The 17,525-nt window shown below is 35.1% G+C and overlaps 2 protein-coding genes across 7 annotated transcripts in view; both read left to right on the top strand.

The window, feature by feature from the left end:
* The window catches only part of loaf (low-density lipoprotein receptor domain containing lost and found), a 94,346-nt gene extending 85,094 nt beyond the window's left edge, over positions 1–9,252 (top strand). Inside the window, exons 4-8 of one of the 6 annotated variants that reach the window (XR_016317451.1) lie at positions 6,038–6,172; positions 6,661–6,798; positions 7,006–7,117; positions 7,912–8,213; positions 8,395–9,252. Coding sequence is in view for 5 of the 6 variants with exons in the window: in XM_089709584.1 (XP_089565710.1) it covers positions 6,038–6,172; positions 6,661–6,798; positions 7,006–7,117; positions 7,912–8,014 (488 nt within the window). In the remaining variant the exon portion in view is untranslated. Of the gene's footprint in view, positions 1–6,037; positions 6,173–6,660; positions 6,799–7,005; positions 7,170–7,911 lie in introns of those variants that run through there. The other 5 variants (XM_089709605.1, XM_089709591.1, XM_089709598.1 and 2 more) reach the window with 5 other exon arrangements.
* A 3,394-nt stretch (positions 9,253–12,646) lies between these two features.
* The window catches only part of wb (wing blister), a 140,556-nt gene continuing 135,677 nt past the window's right edge, over positions 12,647–17,525 (top strand). Inside the window, exons 1-2 of the mRNA XM_089709468.1 lie at positions 12,647–12,675; positions 12,753–12,917. Coding sequence (XP_089565594.1) covers positions 12,839–12,917 — 79 coding nt within the window. The 5' untranslated portion in view covers positions 12,647–12,675; positions 12,753–12,838. The remainder of the gene's footprint in view (positions 12,676–12,752; positions 12,918–17,525) is intronic.

Raw genomic sequence — 17,525 nt, 5'->3', positions numbered from 1 at the left:
ACTTGTAGTAGACCTCGAGCAATTACCACAAATAGTGAAAAAAATTCAAAATGGCGGAAAAAATGGCCGCCGCCATACAAATGCTAAAACGGCCATCGCTGGTCCGATCGCGCTGAAACTTGGCACAGGGGCTTTAATCGAGCCTCACATTACGTTGGCATACTCATCATCGAGTTTCCATCGCTGGTTTCCGAGTTTCGTACAACGCGAAATTCGACGGCTCTCCGAAACGGCGCCAGATAGGTGGGGGGTGTAGAACTAAAAAATGATCAGAAACATGGGGCGCTACCAGGGCAATCGAGAAATTTCAAATTGGTCGCAATTTTTTTTTCAAAAATGGCTAATTTTTCAAAGCAAGATGGTGGCGCCGGTTACTTTACGATCGGTCTGAAAATTGATTTCTGTGCTCTAATCGGCCAGATTTACAAAACTGCATACTCAGAATTTCTCTCCGACCCTCGGTTTCCATTTTCCATACATCACGAAATTCAACGGCTCTCTGAACCGGTGGCAGGTAGGTCGGGGTCGCCGAAGCAAAAAATGCTTCAAAACTTGGTCCGCTTCCAGGCATATAAAAATTTTTGGTAAAAAGCGAAATTTTTTTTTTCGAAAATTTTGTATGGAAATTTCCATAGTAGGAAGGGTAATTGAATAGCAAAGGCAAAAGACGGCGCCGCGGGCTGATTGCTGCCCGCGCACCGCGCAACCTCGAAGGTCGACAGCGTGCCGGAGTAGAAAATATTTATTAAATTTTGAACTACCGCACGAGCCAAGCGAGCGAAGCGAGCGAATCACGGCAGCGGCTGGCGTAAATATTCAAATAGGTAGCGAGGAGCGAAGCGACGAGCGAGTTAGGTCAACTTTTGAACTACCGCACTAGCCAAGCGAGCGAAGCGAGCAAGTCACGTCAGCGGCCGGCGTAAATATTCAAAGAAGTAGCGAGAAGCGAAGCGACGAGCGAGTTAGGTTAACTTTTGAACTACTGCACTAGCCAAGCGAGCGAAGCGAGCAAGTCACGTCAGCGGCCGGCGTAGATATTCAAAGAAGTAGCGAGGAGCGAAGCGACGAGCGAGTTAGGTTAACTTTTGAACTACCGCACTAGCCAAGCGAGCGAAGCGAGCAAGTTACGTCAGCGGCCTGCGTAAATATTCAAAGAAGTAGCGAGGAGCGAAGCGACGAGCGAGTTAGGTTACTTTTGAACTACCGCACTAGCCAAGCGAGCGAAGCGAGCAAGTCACGTCAGCGGCCGGCGTAAATATTCAAAGAAGTAGCGAGGAGCGAAGCGACGAGCCAGTTAGGTTAACTTTTGAACTACCGCACTAGCCAAGCGAGCGAATCGAGCAAGTCACGTCAGCGGCCGGCGCGGCGTAAATACTCAAAGAAGTAGCGAGGAGCGAAGCGACGAGCGAGTTAGGTTACTTTTGAACTACCGCACTAGCCAAGCGAGCGAAGCGAGCAAGTCACGTCAGAGGCTGGCGTAAATATTCAAATAGGTAGCGAGGAGCGAAGCGACGAGCGTGTTAAGTATAGTGCCACAAACTTATCTGACCCGGTGACAGTGTCACTGATGTCGCTTTCTTTTATATAAACAAAATATTCCGTATGAAAAGTCTGTGAAAATGTGACATTTCAAAATGGCGGCACGTAGTTCCAGTTTTTGCCACCGGGTCAGATAAGTTTGTGGCACTGTAAACTCTTTAACAGTTTATTATGAAAAGTCACTGCCCGCTATCGATTAGACACCTCAAAATGATGAAATTCGGGGATCACGTTTCAATAATTTAACCAATATTTGAATAAGTAATTTATAAACAGTTTCGATTGACTGTAGAATCGCTGTTAGCAGATGTAACAAATGGACAGGAAATTCAAATGCATTTTCAAATGACTGAAGATTTCTGTCCTGGGATGAGCCGCGAGCTGCTTGCAGCTCGCGCACCACGCACCCTCGAAGGTATACAGCCCCCCGGAATAGAAAATATTTGAATAGGAAATTTATAAGCACTTCCAATAGACTGTGGAATCGCTGTTAGCAGATATTAACAAATTGACGGGGAATTTTTATGCATTTTCAACTGACTGAAGATTTCTTCCCTGGGATGCTTCGCGGGCTGCTTGCAGCCCGCGCACCACGCACCCTCGAAGGTGGGCAGCCTCCCAAAGTGGAAAATACTTGAATGGAGAATTTATAAGCATTACCGACTGACTGTAGAATCGCTGTTAGCAGATGTAACAAATGGACAGGAAATTCGAATGCATTTTCAAATGACTGCCCTATTGCTTCAACCCAGAGGCAAAAGAGGCTCGCGGGCTGCTTGCAGCCCGTGCACCACGCACCCTCGAAGGTCGACAGCATTTCAAAATAGAAAATATTTGAATTGGGAATTTATAAGCACTTCCAATTGACTGTGGAATCGCTGTTGGCAAATAATAACAAATTGACGGGGGATTTTGATGCATTTTCAAATGACTACCCCTATGACTTCAACCCAGGGGCAAAAGGGGCTCGCGGGCTGCTTGCAGCCCGCGCACAACGCACCAGCTAGTTATCTAATAAAAGGGTATATTTTCTGGCATTTGATTTTGCGCGAGTAAGTAATATAAATCATAATGCTTTTGAAACATGTCCAAGCTAACTGTTAAGTATTCAAAACATCTGGAAAAATAAATCAATGAATATCTTTATAGTATATTATTTAATATGCATTTTCAAATGTAATTCAAAATAATAAAACATTGAAAATGTGACAATTACAGTATAATTATTACAGATTTTTGTTAAAAAAAGCTCTATTCAACATTTGGTCCATCATTAACATTAATAGTCTTTATAAAAAGACTTCAACAATGAAAAATAATATTCGTAAACATACAAAGGTTCTTTTAATATAACCTCAAAAACACGGCTCCCGAAATCAATTTAATATTCCATACCCTCCACCCTTGTTGTTTCACGTCACTGGTCAATAGGGGTTTTATGTATAATATGGGTCTTCTTTTTTAATTAAAATTACAATCTAACGGCGCAAAAACGTTTGCTTATTATAATTGAAAAATAAATTGGCTTTGTTATCGATATTATTTAGATAGTGACCAAAGACGTACCCTTGAAGGACACCTTTATTTCATGTGCTGTTCTGAAAAATCTGTTCAATGGATACATGCTAAAAATATTAATATAAAAGAAGCTTATGTTTTTTGTCAAATTAATGTAGTAAACAAATCACTATTTCATATAGATAATATTATGATGATCATTAACATTGACATAAAAAAGCAGGAAGTCACTGATCTTACGATAGTTCGTGTGAAGTAAAACTGCATTTAAAATCCGCAAAGTATGTAGATTTGAATAGAACCGTTGCAGCATGCGGGAGTTTTAAAAAATCAATTACGAATTTTTAACGAGCAAAGTTGAACCGACGCCGAGTTATAAGCCACAACAACCCGCGGTAATGGACTGTATGTGACGCTTTAAGTAACTTTGTCCATTAAGACGTAGTTGTATACAGAGCTTGGTAGACCGCAATCAGCAAACTTGGTTTATTTTTAGTGTTTTAGTATCTGCTAGAGTTTTGTCTCTTTTTATTGTTGCTAACAATTTTGTTTGTGGTGTATTTGCTACATTACTTCTTTATGGTTTTTTGGAAGAGGTTAGGTAAGATAGGAGATAGAAGATTGGAAACCGTAAGAAGATAATAGGGAAGAAATGGGATGCATTGTTATTATGAAAGTGTTAAACTGGTTAATTTATCAACATTGCAGGATTATAATACGGGCTAGGTATGTAGTGATATATTATTATGTTTTAGTTTTGAAAAATAAGTGAGAAACCATTGAGATAATATTACTATACGTATGGAGGAGACACCACGAACAAAATCTGTGCGCCATTTTTTTGCTCTAACTAAGTTTTAAAAATTATTATCTAGTTAGGTACTTACCGATGAAAGTTATTCCTTTGCACTTTTCCGTATTATTTGTATTATTTGTGCAATATCGTAACACACACGAAGGCATATTTGATGCGTTTCACTTTAAAACAAATAAAAAATGAGCGTGCAGTTACGCCATAATATGGCGTATGTTGAGCGGAACATAATTAGTGATGTAGGCGGTGTCGTCTCCATATATTGTATATCTCAATCTGAGAAACCTCATAATTAACAATTACAGTGGAATCCGTTTATAATGACATCGAAGGGAATCGACAAACACGTCATAATAAGCGGACGTCATACAAAGCGTTATGTGAAATGAAAAATCTTTTTTATGTAAATATGTATGTATTTAAGTACATATTTTAATACAGAAACATAGTATACTTGCATATGTATACGTACATATTAAATCAAAATCAAAATTGCACGTAATCAGCAGATTATTATAATAACACATACAAGTGTATTTTTTTACTGTAAGTACACTGTAATTTTTGTCTGCTTTTCAAAAACAGTCTCTAATACTATTGTGTATAGAAGACATAGCTTTGGTCAAATTATCATTTTCAATATTGCTGTGAACAAATCGTGATAATAATTCTGCAGCTTTTAATGCCTCTTCTGCGGTAGGTAATGGTGATTCCTCGACTTCCTCTTCCCCATCACTTTCCAGTTGTTCCTTAGCACTAATGTTCTGTACGATATTTTCATCGGTGGGTTCTTCGGATGTGAGGAGATCGCTATCAATGACAACATAATCTTCCCACATTTCCGTGTAAAGAATCATGCCGGTCATTATAACCAGACATAATTTATTAAAAATGGGTCATAATAAGCGGCATGTCACTGTAAGGGAAGTCAATATATCCGACTTTTTATAAAGAATTTTATATGAAAACCAAACTTCGTAGTGCAATTACGTCATAATAACCGGTTGGTCAATATAGGCGGAGTCATAATAAACGGATTCTACTGTATATACCTAGTATACTAGGTATAAAGTTAGCAATTAAAGACCGATTATGGAATTATATCGCGATTTATTCGTTATATCATATTTTATTCCGACGTTTCGAAAATTTTACAGTGAGTAAGTATTCTTAAAAAATAACCGCTTACAAAAGTTTGGCTTGGTTATAATAACTTTTGTTTTGTCTAAGGCCATTATATTTGTGATGCGTAGACGTACACCGACGTGAATAAAAAATTCTAAAGAATCCCCTGACGTCTGCATTTTCCCCCAAATCCCAAAGTGTTGACATCAAACGCTTTTCAAAGGGGACCTTACTTCACCTGACCGCAACGAGAGGGTTGTTATTTCTTTTAATCCACCAACAATAGCATTTTATACCTCAGCACTTAACATATTATGTTGTTCTGTTTTGATTTTACCTGTTTATGCTATTTTATTAAATTCGCTACATAAAATAATGAACAAGCTCAAACTACATTATAAAATGCAAAAACATTTTACGGCGCTTAAAACTTCAATCAAGCTATAAACCTGTGAATTTTTCGTTAAATTGGCTCAAAGCTACGAGTATACACTATTACATATTTATAGGGGAAATAACTTTCATACATTTAACTAGCCGAACTGAGTTTCGAGTGGTTTTTTCACGCAAATTTGATTGACTTTTGTTTTTGGCGCGAGGCTTCAGCCTGACGACATATTGATTTTAATGTTTCGCAAATCGATTGATGGATCGCGACGCATCCATTGTATTAACTTTATGCGCCGATGGTTTTTGATTTCATCGCCGCTTTTTGTATTTCATACTGAATTTTGCTTTTAAAACTTCTGGCAGAACTGTCCATGCGTTAAGCCAGCGCGTGATTTTAATAAATACGCTGAGGTTTAAACGAAATGAAACATGCTGAGTATTTTTTTCCCATGGTAAAACTTTTCTTATTCATAAACTTTTTCAAAATATTAAGAATATGGAACCGTTATATTTGTGTCAACAAGAAAATATATTTTAATAAATGTGTCTAATTCTATATAGAACAAACTTACTTAAACAGTTTTAATAACCCAAAACCTATTCGAACGCTATACGAAGTTAAATTCAGATAAATCTAAATCTCATATCCAGTATTCCTTCCAGAGCACGGCTGCAAGGAGTTCCGGTGCAAGCAGCGCGAGTTCTGCGTGAGTGCGGACCTCACGTGCGATGGAGTGGACCACTGTGCGGACGGCTCGGATGAGGACACGGCTACGCTGTGTCCGGGTTAGTATGAGATAGAGTCAGTCATACAATTTTAACAGAAGGCTTTTGCGGGTCTACACGGAACGAGCAGCCTCACAATACGCAGCTCTAGCGAATGTGCGAATATTAACAAGTTTAAAAATTTATGATACCTTCTGAGTTTTTTCCATTTAGTGAGATGAAAGTACTACAATTTGTGCAGGTCGGTTGTAAGACGGAGCGCCATTTTTGATATTTTAGCAATTTTTTTTGTAAACGTTTACGAACAATTTGATGTTGGAGTCAATGGATTACTCAGTAAATCATATTTTTCAAATGTTTTACACATGAAGATTTGGTGGCATTGGGTGGATGCGATATGCAGAAGAAAGGGAAAAGTGGCGAGATCTGGGAGAGGCCTACGTTCAGCAGTGGACGGGAATAGGCTGATGTGATGACACATGAAGATGGTCCTATTAGTTCGATCACTTTATAGGGTATTTTCTATAATATGGTGGTATTTATTCCAGAGAGCGGCGGCGGCAGCGCCGGCGAGGCGTGGGTGGCGGCGGCCGCCGGCGCCGCGGCGCTGGTGCTGCTGCTCGTGGTGGCGGTGCTCTGCTGCTACTGCCGACGGAGAGCACCGAACCGACGCACACATTTACATTGTAAGATATATTTATTTATTACCAGCTTCTTCGGCAAATATTGTTCTACCTTACTCTTATCATTTATGTGTATGTAAAAAAGATAATATTTTTTCTCTGGAATGAGATATAATTTTGAATTTTTTGCGACGTAGGTGATATTTATGGTATTCTGCAGTTGTTTTTGTTGATTATTGTTTTAACTAAAGACTTAATTTCTTATTGCAGTAGATCAAATGGCGAGCAGCAACGGTGCCGGCGGGAAGGGCGCGGCGCCCTGCTCGCCGGGCAGCGCCACGCGGCTGCCGGGAAACTGGGCGCACCCTGCGGGCCCGCGCGGGTAGGTGCACATTACTGTACACCCGATGACGAGCTGCAGCTGTGCAAACTTACATACTGACTGACTTACACAATTACATTACAAATTTTCATACTAACGTGTGGAAATTCTTACATAATTACTTAATATTACTAATGTGAAAGTGTGTTTGTTTGTTTGTCTTTCTTTCACGTCGTGATGCGCACGAAAGTATTTTATTTTTTTGTCTGAAGGCTAAAAAGTAATATACATAATATATGATTCTTACCATGAAATATCTCATTTACCTACTTAGAAATTTCTTTTACCAAACGGACGAACAGGCGGGTTACAGCTATTTGAATAACGCTTAGAAAATATTAATTAAAGACAACGATAATAATGATCTTTTTTGTGTGCACATATAATACTAGCTGTTTCCCGCGGTTTCACACGCATTGCTCCGCTCCTGTTAGTCTTAGCGTGATGATATAGAGCCTAAAGCTTTCCTCAATATATGGGCTATCTAACACCGAAAGAATTTTTCAAATCGGACCAATAGTTCCCGAGATTAGAGCGTTCAAACAAACAAACAATCTCTTCGGCTTTATAATCTTCTCTTAATCTATTAATCTTATATGTATATAAAATTCTCGTGTCACAATGTTTGTCCTCAATGGACTCCTAAACCACTTAACCGATTATAATAAAATTCGCACACCATGTGCAGTTCGATCCAACTTGAGAGATAGGATAGTTTAAACATGTAGGTACCACGGGTGAAGCCGGGGCGGATCGCTAGTATTAGTATAGATAATGTGATGACTAAGGAGCAGGGCTGGGGTGCAGGTACAGGGCGGCGCGCCCGGGCCGCCTGCGGGCGCGGGCGCTGCGCTGAGCGGCGCGGGCGCCCCGCACAAGGACGAGTGGTTCGTCTGAGGCGGCCCGGTCGGGCCCGCGGGGAGGGGGCGCCGTACCGGCCCCCGACCGCTCCCAGCTCCCACGCCGGGGAGTAAGTCAGCTACGTCTTTTGTCTACAGTATACAGGATGTTTCGTTTTGTGTCTATGTGAATAAATATTTATGTGACATACACTATACAGGATGTTTCGTTTTGTAATTTTGTGTTTTTGTTTGAGGTAAAGCGTTAAATAATTTAATGTATGGCAATAAAGAATGATGTCTAAATTATTGTGCTGTTTTACACTCTACAGTATACAGGATGTTTCGTTTTGTGTCTTTGTTTGTGAATGAATATTTATGTGACATACATACACTATACAGGATGTTCCGTTTTGTAATTTTGTGTTTTTGTTTGAGGTAAAGTGTTAAATAATTCAATGTATGGCAATAAAAATGATGTCTAAATTGTGTTTAAAATGTGTGTACTTTTTGTGTTAGTTTATTGGTCACTTATTTTTTGTTTAGTTTAAATAAATTAACAGCTTTAATTTTAAATCGATTGTTGTTATGGGTTCGTTAATTTGTGTCCTTTAATTCAATCAATTTGTATAATCGTATATTGTTAGTTTAATTTTCTTACAATTACACGTGTAGGTTTAATAACCCACACTGGCAATTATTCGAAATTATAATCGTAAAAAGCCCCAATTATTTTGTTTTCTTAATTCATCGCCATCTACTTCCATTAAAACTTTACCATGTAATTTTTTATCAACTTTAATAATTCGGTTACTTTGTTAATACAAAGATATCATCATCGATTGGATTTTTATGTTTTGAACTTTCATTATTGAAAATTGCATTTACTGATAAAAAGACTTAGTAATAAAATATGACAATACTCTCACCGGCCGATGAGCAAGGCAGTTCCACACACGCTACACGCACACACACATACACATATCTAAAATACAAATTTAAACATTTTTAAATTCTAGCGCCGCAATTAAAATCGTTGGGATTTGATTTCAGCGCCATCTATATTTCATTACAAGTAAATACACGATGAATTCGTCGTGAAAGAAAGAAGTGATCATGAATAAAAAGACCACGATTTTAATCGCTGTGCTAGAAAGAGTAAAATTACGTGATATTCAGAACTAAATATCATAAACAGGACCAGTTATAGCAATAATAATCGATTCGATTTATATTAAATGCAATCTTATCTTTTTACATTTTTAATCTGGATAAGTAAAACGATAATTTTAGAATTGAAAGATTGTAATTTCATATTTAAAATGGGATGTTTTACACATTTTGAAATTAAGGACTTTAAAATTAAAATAACCGTTCAAAAGAGCGTGAGTAAACATATCTTTAAAATATTTCAGTCTTTAATTTCAAACTGTGAAACAGTTTTAGTGGCGCAACTATAATGACTACCCATAGGAAATTCATCAGCTAGGAACCATAACCACAAAGTTCACACACAGGACTTGGTTCACTAGTAAATATTATTTACTTACTGTCTTGGTCTTTGGCCCTTTCAGTAGAGAATCGTATTGCCTGGATCGTCTTATTGTTACGTCACTAAGTTTTTAGTCATATTCCTAACTAGGGTCTATGTATTCTTGTGTGCACGCAGCGTGTCAGGTGGGTATCCTTATACTGATGTTTTTACATCAATTGTATATGAGATTTATATGATAGTGTCGTATGACGTATGCTCTTATATTTTCTACTTAATCATATCTGTTGGTATGTGGAATGTTATGATGTTTCTGCGAATATGCGTGTGGATTATGGACTTACAAGATTTTCTAATGTATTTGGTAAGAATATTTCAAGTGACTCTAATACTATTTATAACTAATCGAGTAACTATTGAGCCTAAATAAGACAGCTATTAAAGTCAGTAACATCAAAATCTTTAATAAACTGTAGTATACTTTAAGATGTTAGTTCTGTTAAAAGGATAACTATTAAGGAAATACCATAACAGTCCTTCATGATCCAACCTAAAATAAATCTTGTGGCGTCGTGTACAGAGTGTTATTTCGAATGTGAATATACGTGGATACCAAATGATTTGTGTGATGCGCCACCCACCTGCTTGAGACATATCCCTTAGCTGGTATCGCCTTTTTTGGCAACACTACCGGTATCGTGGGTCAAATTTTACCCATACCAAACAATCTGTTGTAGAACGTTGATTTTTTTATAATTTGTATAAAATATGGTTAGTCATGAAATAAACAAATATTTTTTTACAAAATTAACTTTGTTTCATTTTAGAATATATAAAAAAATATTATGTTTTACACGCATTTGTAACTAACCTTATTTTTTGGCACTTTTTGGTTAGTGTGAACTTAAAACATAAAAAAAAATAGAAATGTAAGAAAAAATTTAACTAAAAGATATTTATGGCACTTCTCATATCTTTATAATAACAAAAAAATATATTACTTCTGAGATCAGCATAAAATAAAAAAAATGACAACCAAAACCAAAATGACTTCTACCATCAACCATCATCCTCATCTTCTTTGCTCTCATCTCTCGTATTTTCTCTTATTCTCGTATTCTCCTCTTTTTTTTTTCACTGTCGTCAGAACTTACTCCAAAATACTGTCTTCTGAGCAACTAACAGGTTAGGGACTGTCTCGATCGTCATCGATGATTTCGTCGTCACAAAGTTGGGTTATATTTGGTGTCCTTTCATTTTCCGATTCCAAATCATCACTTAAGTCGTCTATATCAACTCCTCGATTTGTCTATCGTTCAAAAAGCCTCCATTGTAGTACAAATAAACACTAAAACAAAAAAGTACGTAATTACACCCAGTGAAAAAAGTTACATATTTGGTGTCGTGGGTCAAACGTGACCCAGACAGCTACTTACCTCCGCTCCTAAGATAGTCCCAGCGCTGCACTTCCACCCCCCACCGCAGCTAGTGAAGCACTGAGAATACGTAGAAGCGCACAGTCGTTGCATAAATATTAAAAGAATTATAACCGAAAATGTTCGCTTCTGGGTCAAATTTGACCCACGATACCTGCTAAGGGATATCTATGGCGATAATAATTGATAAAAATGGTGGATCGCGGTCAAGTTATGGTAAAGAGCACAGCTAATCAATCAATCTAAATCTGCAAGGAGTAAACTGGCAACATTATTTCAACTGGCGTTCTTCGTCAGATCGATATTCTTAGATAGATTGATTATAGCAACAGAAGAAATTGGTAATGGAATGAAGAATTTTTAAATTAAGAGTTTGAAGAACGTTTGAAAACCTAACTTTCAGCATAATGTGTTACCAATATGAATTATGAACAAGTTTTTTGTTTGACTTATATGATTACGTATCTGGGTCTTTCAATTAACCTATTTCAAGAATAAAATAACAATATTGTTATTTTCCTTTCGTAACAGTAATTTCAAATTAATGAGGAGAGATCAAGTAGAAATGACATTGATGGTTTTCAGAACGGTTATGATGAAGTGTTACGAATGGTGTGTTCAAGTTAAAAGCAAGAAGACCGCGATCCCGCTCAGTTCAAACAATAAACTATTTATAAGATCGGAAAGTTTTATACGTTTCCTAATATTTTGCATAACAATATAAACATAATCATGACTCATAATCATAGAATAGAAGAATTGTATGTATAAATTTAATTTTAATATAGATAAGTGTGTCCTAAAGTTTATGAGATGTTGACGCGTATGTTCGTACCTTTAAATAGTACTTGTATATTATCGCGCTGATAATAATCTGATAAATCTATCCGATTGTATGTAATAATAATTTTAGTGGACTTTTTTTAGACTCGTTTAGTGGGCGCGCCGCGTCATCGTATTTTGGTGTTAATGCAGTGTAAATTTATTATGACATTAAACATTTTTGGCTTATTGTTCGTATTTTGTTGTATTATTATAAAAACCCTTTATCCCTATCCTCTGATGAATATTATAATTGTTGGATATATCTAATACAATACATTTGCAATCACTTATAATGAACATATTTGTGAATAGCGCCATCTAGTGAATTGTCCTATAACTACTATAACTGTTTAACTCCCGCTAAAATACAGGTGATACTGTATTCAAATTTATAAAAAAAAATCAGTTCTGAATTGGAAAATCATTACACGGATATTTTTAAAATAATCAATTCTTAATAAATATGGTTACAAATCTAAATCTTGAAAATTGGATTTATTCATTTTTGGCCACAGCGCCATCTATGTGATAGTACTGAAACTACTAAGAGGTGTGCATATTATAGAGGACGAAGAAAGCTTCAAACTCAAACTCAAACTCAAACATTCATTTATTCAATTAGACTACTATTTAGTAGCACTTTCGAATCGTCATTACATAGATAGTATTTTAACATTTACCACCGATTCGGAAAGCAGTATCTATGGAGAGCTTCGTCAGTCGTTACACAGAGCTTTCAGATTTATTTTGTAAATATTAATTTCATTATTTTAACATACAATTAAAACATAAATTTGCCAAAAATAATATCAATTTTTCGATACTGTACTTGCACTTTTGAATACTTTTTATGAAAGGGATGAAGCGTGAGCTTTTCAGAGCTTTTACTTCGTAAATAGTAGACAGAGCTTTAGTTAGCCCGTATTCGTCGTGGAGGTCGGTTTATCGCGCGTTGTTAAAACCGATGTGCATTTTATTTACGAAAACTTGTGTTAAACTTAATCCAATGAATTAAACCATAGTTTAATTTATCTCTTTTATAGGTAATGTGATTTTACAGTGTATGTGTGGACTGGACGATGTGAAATACGTGTTTTTAATATAATTTGAAATAGTTAAGTGATGTAGGATGTGGCGGTTCCTCGTTCTACTGTTGATAGCTAGCTGTGCTGATGGGAGAGGCAAGAAGCACAGGAACCATAAACCTGGTTTGTTTTAATCCTAGTTTAATATAGTCAATTGTTTATTGTGCGTTTGATAGCGTGAACTTGAAAAATACTGATTCGAATTATTATTGAACATTTCAGTTACATACAATATTACCTCTAATATACTTATTTTTACGTAAGTGCATAATGATATATATTAAAATAAATCTTACAAAAACATTGGTATTCTTGAATTGATCTGCAATTAAAAACTTTGAAATACTTTTCATGAGAGTAGATACAAAAAGCTCTATTTCCTGAAGCTTCCTATTTCGTCTCTTTTTCTTTTTACAAATAATTTCATTTATTCATTACAACAATAATTACTATAAAGAATATTAAACATAAAATATAGAGCTCTATAAAGAAAAATAAAGAGAAACATATAGCAATAATTGGCTTGTTCATATAAAAGTTCAATAGGTTGTTACATGAATACAATGATTATAGTAACGAAGAACCTAGCTATTATGCGAAATTGGATGGACATTGTACTGTGTACGTATTATTTAGTTATTAGTTTTAACAACAAACATTTTGTAACAAAGATTAAATTCTTATTATATTGTATAAATATGATTATATCAAAAATATTGCCCTGAACGTAAGTATAATGGTACGCGAGCTTAAAATATTATTAGTATTTAAATTGAGCCACTCGTTCAGGACTCCCGCAGGTTTAAATTTTGATAAAAACAATGTACTCAAAAGTAGGTAATCCAGTTTACTTCTGGTGAAATAATTTTCAAAGTCAGTATACTTTTTAATTTCTTTCATCACAAACATTTTCTGTTTACAATCTCAAACATATAACTTCATCAAAATGGAATATCCAACGTACTATTAATACCCATTTCACATACACTACAAGTAAAAATCCTGTTTATAAAAGCGTGTAAGGTTTGAAAATAAAAGCGTTCTAAGCACGATCAGGCAGATGTGATAATGGAGTGCCAGGAGCCGATAATTGACGAGAACGGGAAGTTTATTTCGAGGATCCACATCAGATGTAGACGATCTGATACTTATGTTGGAAGTTTGTTCAATAGTTGGTATAGATATTAATGGATATGGTGCAGAGGTGTTAAAATGAAGATTGGCTTTAGATATTGTAAAGTGTTAGAACGTTATACGATTCAGGATGTTCCTAAATACAAGATATAGGACATGCAAGACATGGATCATTTTAATATTATACTGGAGTGTGGATGGTTAATCCATCCAATAATTGTTTTTTGAAGTCTCTGTCAGTAGGTACTGACTCCGATCACAAAGTTATCTGCATTTATTTCTATATCTTCGACTGTAAATAAAGTATACCTAGTAGTTTTTATCATCTATGTTTTTCAATCTTCTAGTGTAAATAAATAAAAGAAAAATAGGTAAGTGAACGTCTCGATATATAATATACATATACCTAATATTTAATTTAAGGAATTTTTAAACTTTATAAATTTGTAAGTATCGATTTCATGTCCTGTCCTTAATTTTCATCATTTAGGTACTTTCAAGGAGGTTATAACGAACGATTTTTTAATTTCTTCCTTTCCTATTCTTAGTTGAATTTATTGTAATTTATGTAAGTGAATTTGTTTCTTCGCGAGAAGACTATCTTAGTTAGTCCTACATATATCGTAGTATGGTATATGAAGTGGACAGTTATACACGTTCGTACCGATATACAACTTTTTGTGACACTTCCCCGCAACTAACTGCATCGTTAGTTTGTTCTAGTAATTATTTAAAGGTTTACGAGTTTGCTGATCTATTTTGAATCGTAAATATATTGATATATTATGGTATAATTTGATTTGTGATTGAGTTGTGACCATGTTGTGACTCTACGTTGTTGCTCTACTGAGTGTAGTTTCAACAGTATCACAGAATACATATTATATTAGCTAAACGCTGACAGTATTCTAATCCTTTCATATTATTTGATACAAAATGAAATACTGTGTTATACAAAACCAATTATAATAATAAAATGTAACGATTTTGGTTCATCTGTATCTTATCCGACATAAATTCTGAATCAATGGACCAATAATAATTATGATGTGACTTTCACTGATAGATAGCTTTTTATTTAAAATTGTAACATAAGTCAAAGTTTTATTATAACGTTTTAATACAAGAAATAATACAAAAATCAAATATATTATGAAATATTTGGTTTCTTGTATTTATTGAGTTTTGTAGAACTGCAGTTTTTGATGTTTTAATTCTATTAATAAAATTTACTTTTACTGATATTTATGTCACTGCAGGATATAAGTTCATGGCCATGTGATATTATCTTACTGAGAAATTTTAGTAGATATGTTTATCAAATGCAAATAAACAAGATAAAATGTTGCATTCAATTAACACACTTTATGCATTTGATTTCTTTGATAAGTTCCAAATTGATCAGGGTAGAGATAAACATACCAAACATACAGATAAAACAGTACCTAATTAAATTTGGACAAAATGTACACGAAACTGAAGTTTTAATGTTTTATGTGCCGATGCTTAATATTTTTTGATAAATTTTCACTTATGTACACATAAAATATATTTAAACTTAAATCTTATTCTAAAACACATTCATCAACCATATACTTTTGTGCTATAATAAACCTCTATTTCATATTTTATACGTTCAATTCAGATTCGTTCAGCCGTTCTTACGTAAAAGCCCCACATACCTACGTAGCGCAATCTATACATTGATTCTCACAAACTAACATTTAATATTAGTATTAGTATTAATAATAGTTTAGTAAATGCATTCGATATTCCAGCTATTAAAATCAATCGTAAAACAAAACACAATATTACCACAAAAGTAACGGTGTTCTAACAGGTAACAGGTAGATGTTTCGGGGAAGGACATTGTTACCCAATAACCACCCTTGGGTAATTGCTTATAGCTTCAGAGCTGGGAAGTGTAAAGCTTAACTCATTAATGAAGTGTGAAGTGGTCAGCGACTCTTGGAGCATACTCCAACCAAACATATTTGGTTGGGTTTGTTTTTAAATGGTTGATGTAGAAATATTTTTCATATAATGTTGTTGCTGTAAAATTAACCGTCAAAAAGATTATAGGAAATGAGTTGATTTAGTACAAGCAAGTTGAAAAAATCAAGAGCTCTATTCAATGCACGCTCTATGTTTTAAAGCGCTACTGTAAGGTTTGCACTATCGAATTTTTATTGCAATTACCTATAAAAATATTATATTCACGATTAAGTGAAATTGGCTGTGTAATTAGCGAAGAGGCTATAATTATATTAATTTAATTCGTGAAAAGCTTTACAAATTTACATAAAGGGTAAAAAATTAAGCTTAAATATTTAAATATGCTTCGATTTACAATTTTTTTACTACCTAAGTGTTCTCTCTCTCTTTGCAACGACATAGCTGTTTGACCTTAACTAGGAAACGTATCTGTGAAGTATTGAGAGTTTCAAAAAGCTTCAAAATTACTTGTCTCAATCTTTAATTAGTTTCTGGAATAATTAGGATCGTATTTGAGATATGTTATCGATAGCTTTCGATCGAGTAGACGGCTGTCAGGCATCGGCCAATTAACGAAACAGTGTCAGAACGAAATAGGATACTGTAAACTGCGTTTTAACATTAATATAGTTGATTGAATGTTGATGTATGGAATATTGTTGGTTTGAATATTGTGTTAATTTAGTATTGAGTTATTTATAATGTTCTCTCAGAATCCCACAACGTTTACTCTTATCATGCATCTGCTTATCATTTAAGATTAAATAAGATTGTAGGTTACATTATATTAATATGTGACCAAGTTCATTTAACTATTTGACTTAAAAGTGGAGTATAAACTAAAAAAAATATATATTTGTAATAATAAAACAATGACTTCTGCAGTTGAAATAACAATTTTAAGCTGTATTTCTCGATGATTAAATAATGTCATATTATGGTAAGGTTACTTTTTCTCCGTTCTTTACTAACAAATCAGCAATAGTCTCTGACTCAGCTAGTTCTATATATTTTACGGCACAAAGTACTTCGATTGCTGAATGAGATGCTAAAAAGGGGGCTCGGAATAAATAGTACTAGACGGGAGGGAGGGGGCTAGCACCGATATAGACCGACCCAGTTCCCTAACGACGTAATTGACGAATGGTGACAAATGACTGTACATCTTACGTGTAGGTATTAAGGTCGTTTTTTGATTGTAGGTGGGGTACGAAATATGACAATTTCGGTGCAGCGTCTGAGTCACCGGTCACTTACCCTCGCGAGTTTAAATAAATCAGTAATTGTTTACTATTGGCTCGTGGTTGAGCTGATGACTCTTATAATGGCTACTTCTTATGTATCGGGGTAATGGAGTAAAAACACTTTTTTTAATCAATTTCAATTATTGCCAGATAATTGAATATCGTTTGCTTAGAAGCTGTAATCAATAAAGTATGGAATAGAGAATTTCACATACCCACACTTGATTGATCTGCTTTTTCCAGATCGTAACTTTTTATTACCTTGTAATACTTTTCAAAGTAAAGTGACACTTTTATGAGCATAAAATATAATGTTTGCCGCCGTGAAACTGTGAAGTTCAAATTCAGATCAGACTTA

This window comes from Colias philodice, chromosome 2 (genome assembly GCF_061535455.1).
Source record: "Colias philodice isolate Cphi_HAF_F1 chromosome 2, ilColPhil1 Martin Lab GWU primary, whole genome shotgun sequence".
NCBI lineage: Eukaryota > Metazoa > Arthropoda > Insecta > Lepidoptera > Pieridae > Colias > Colias philodice.
This window is presented reverse-complemented; position numbering and strand designations above follow the sequence as displayed.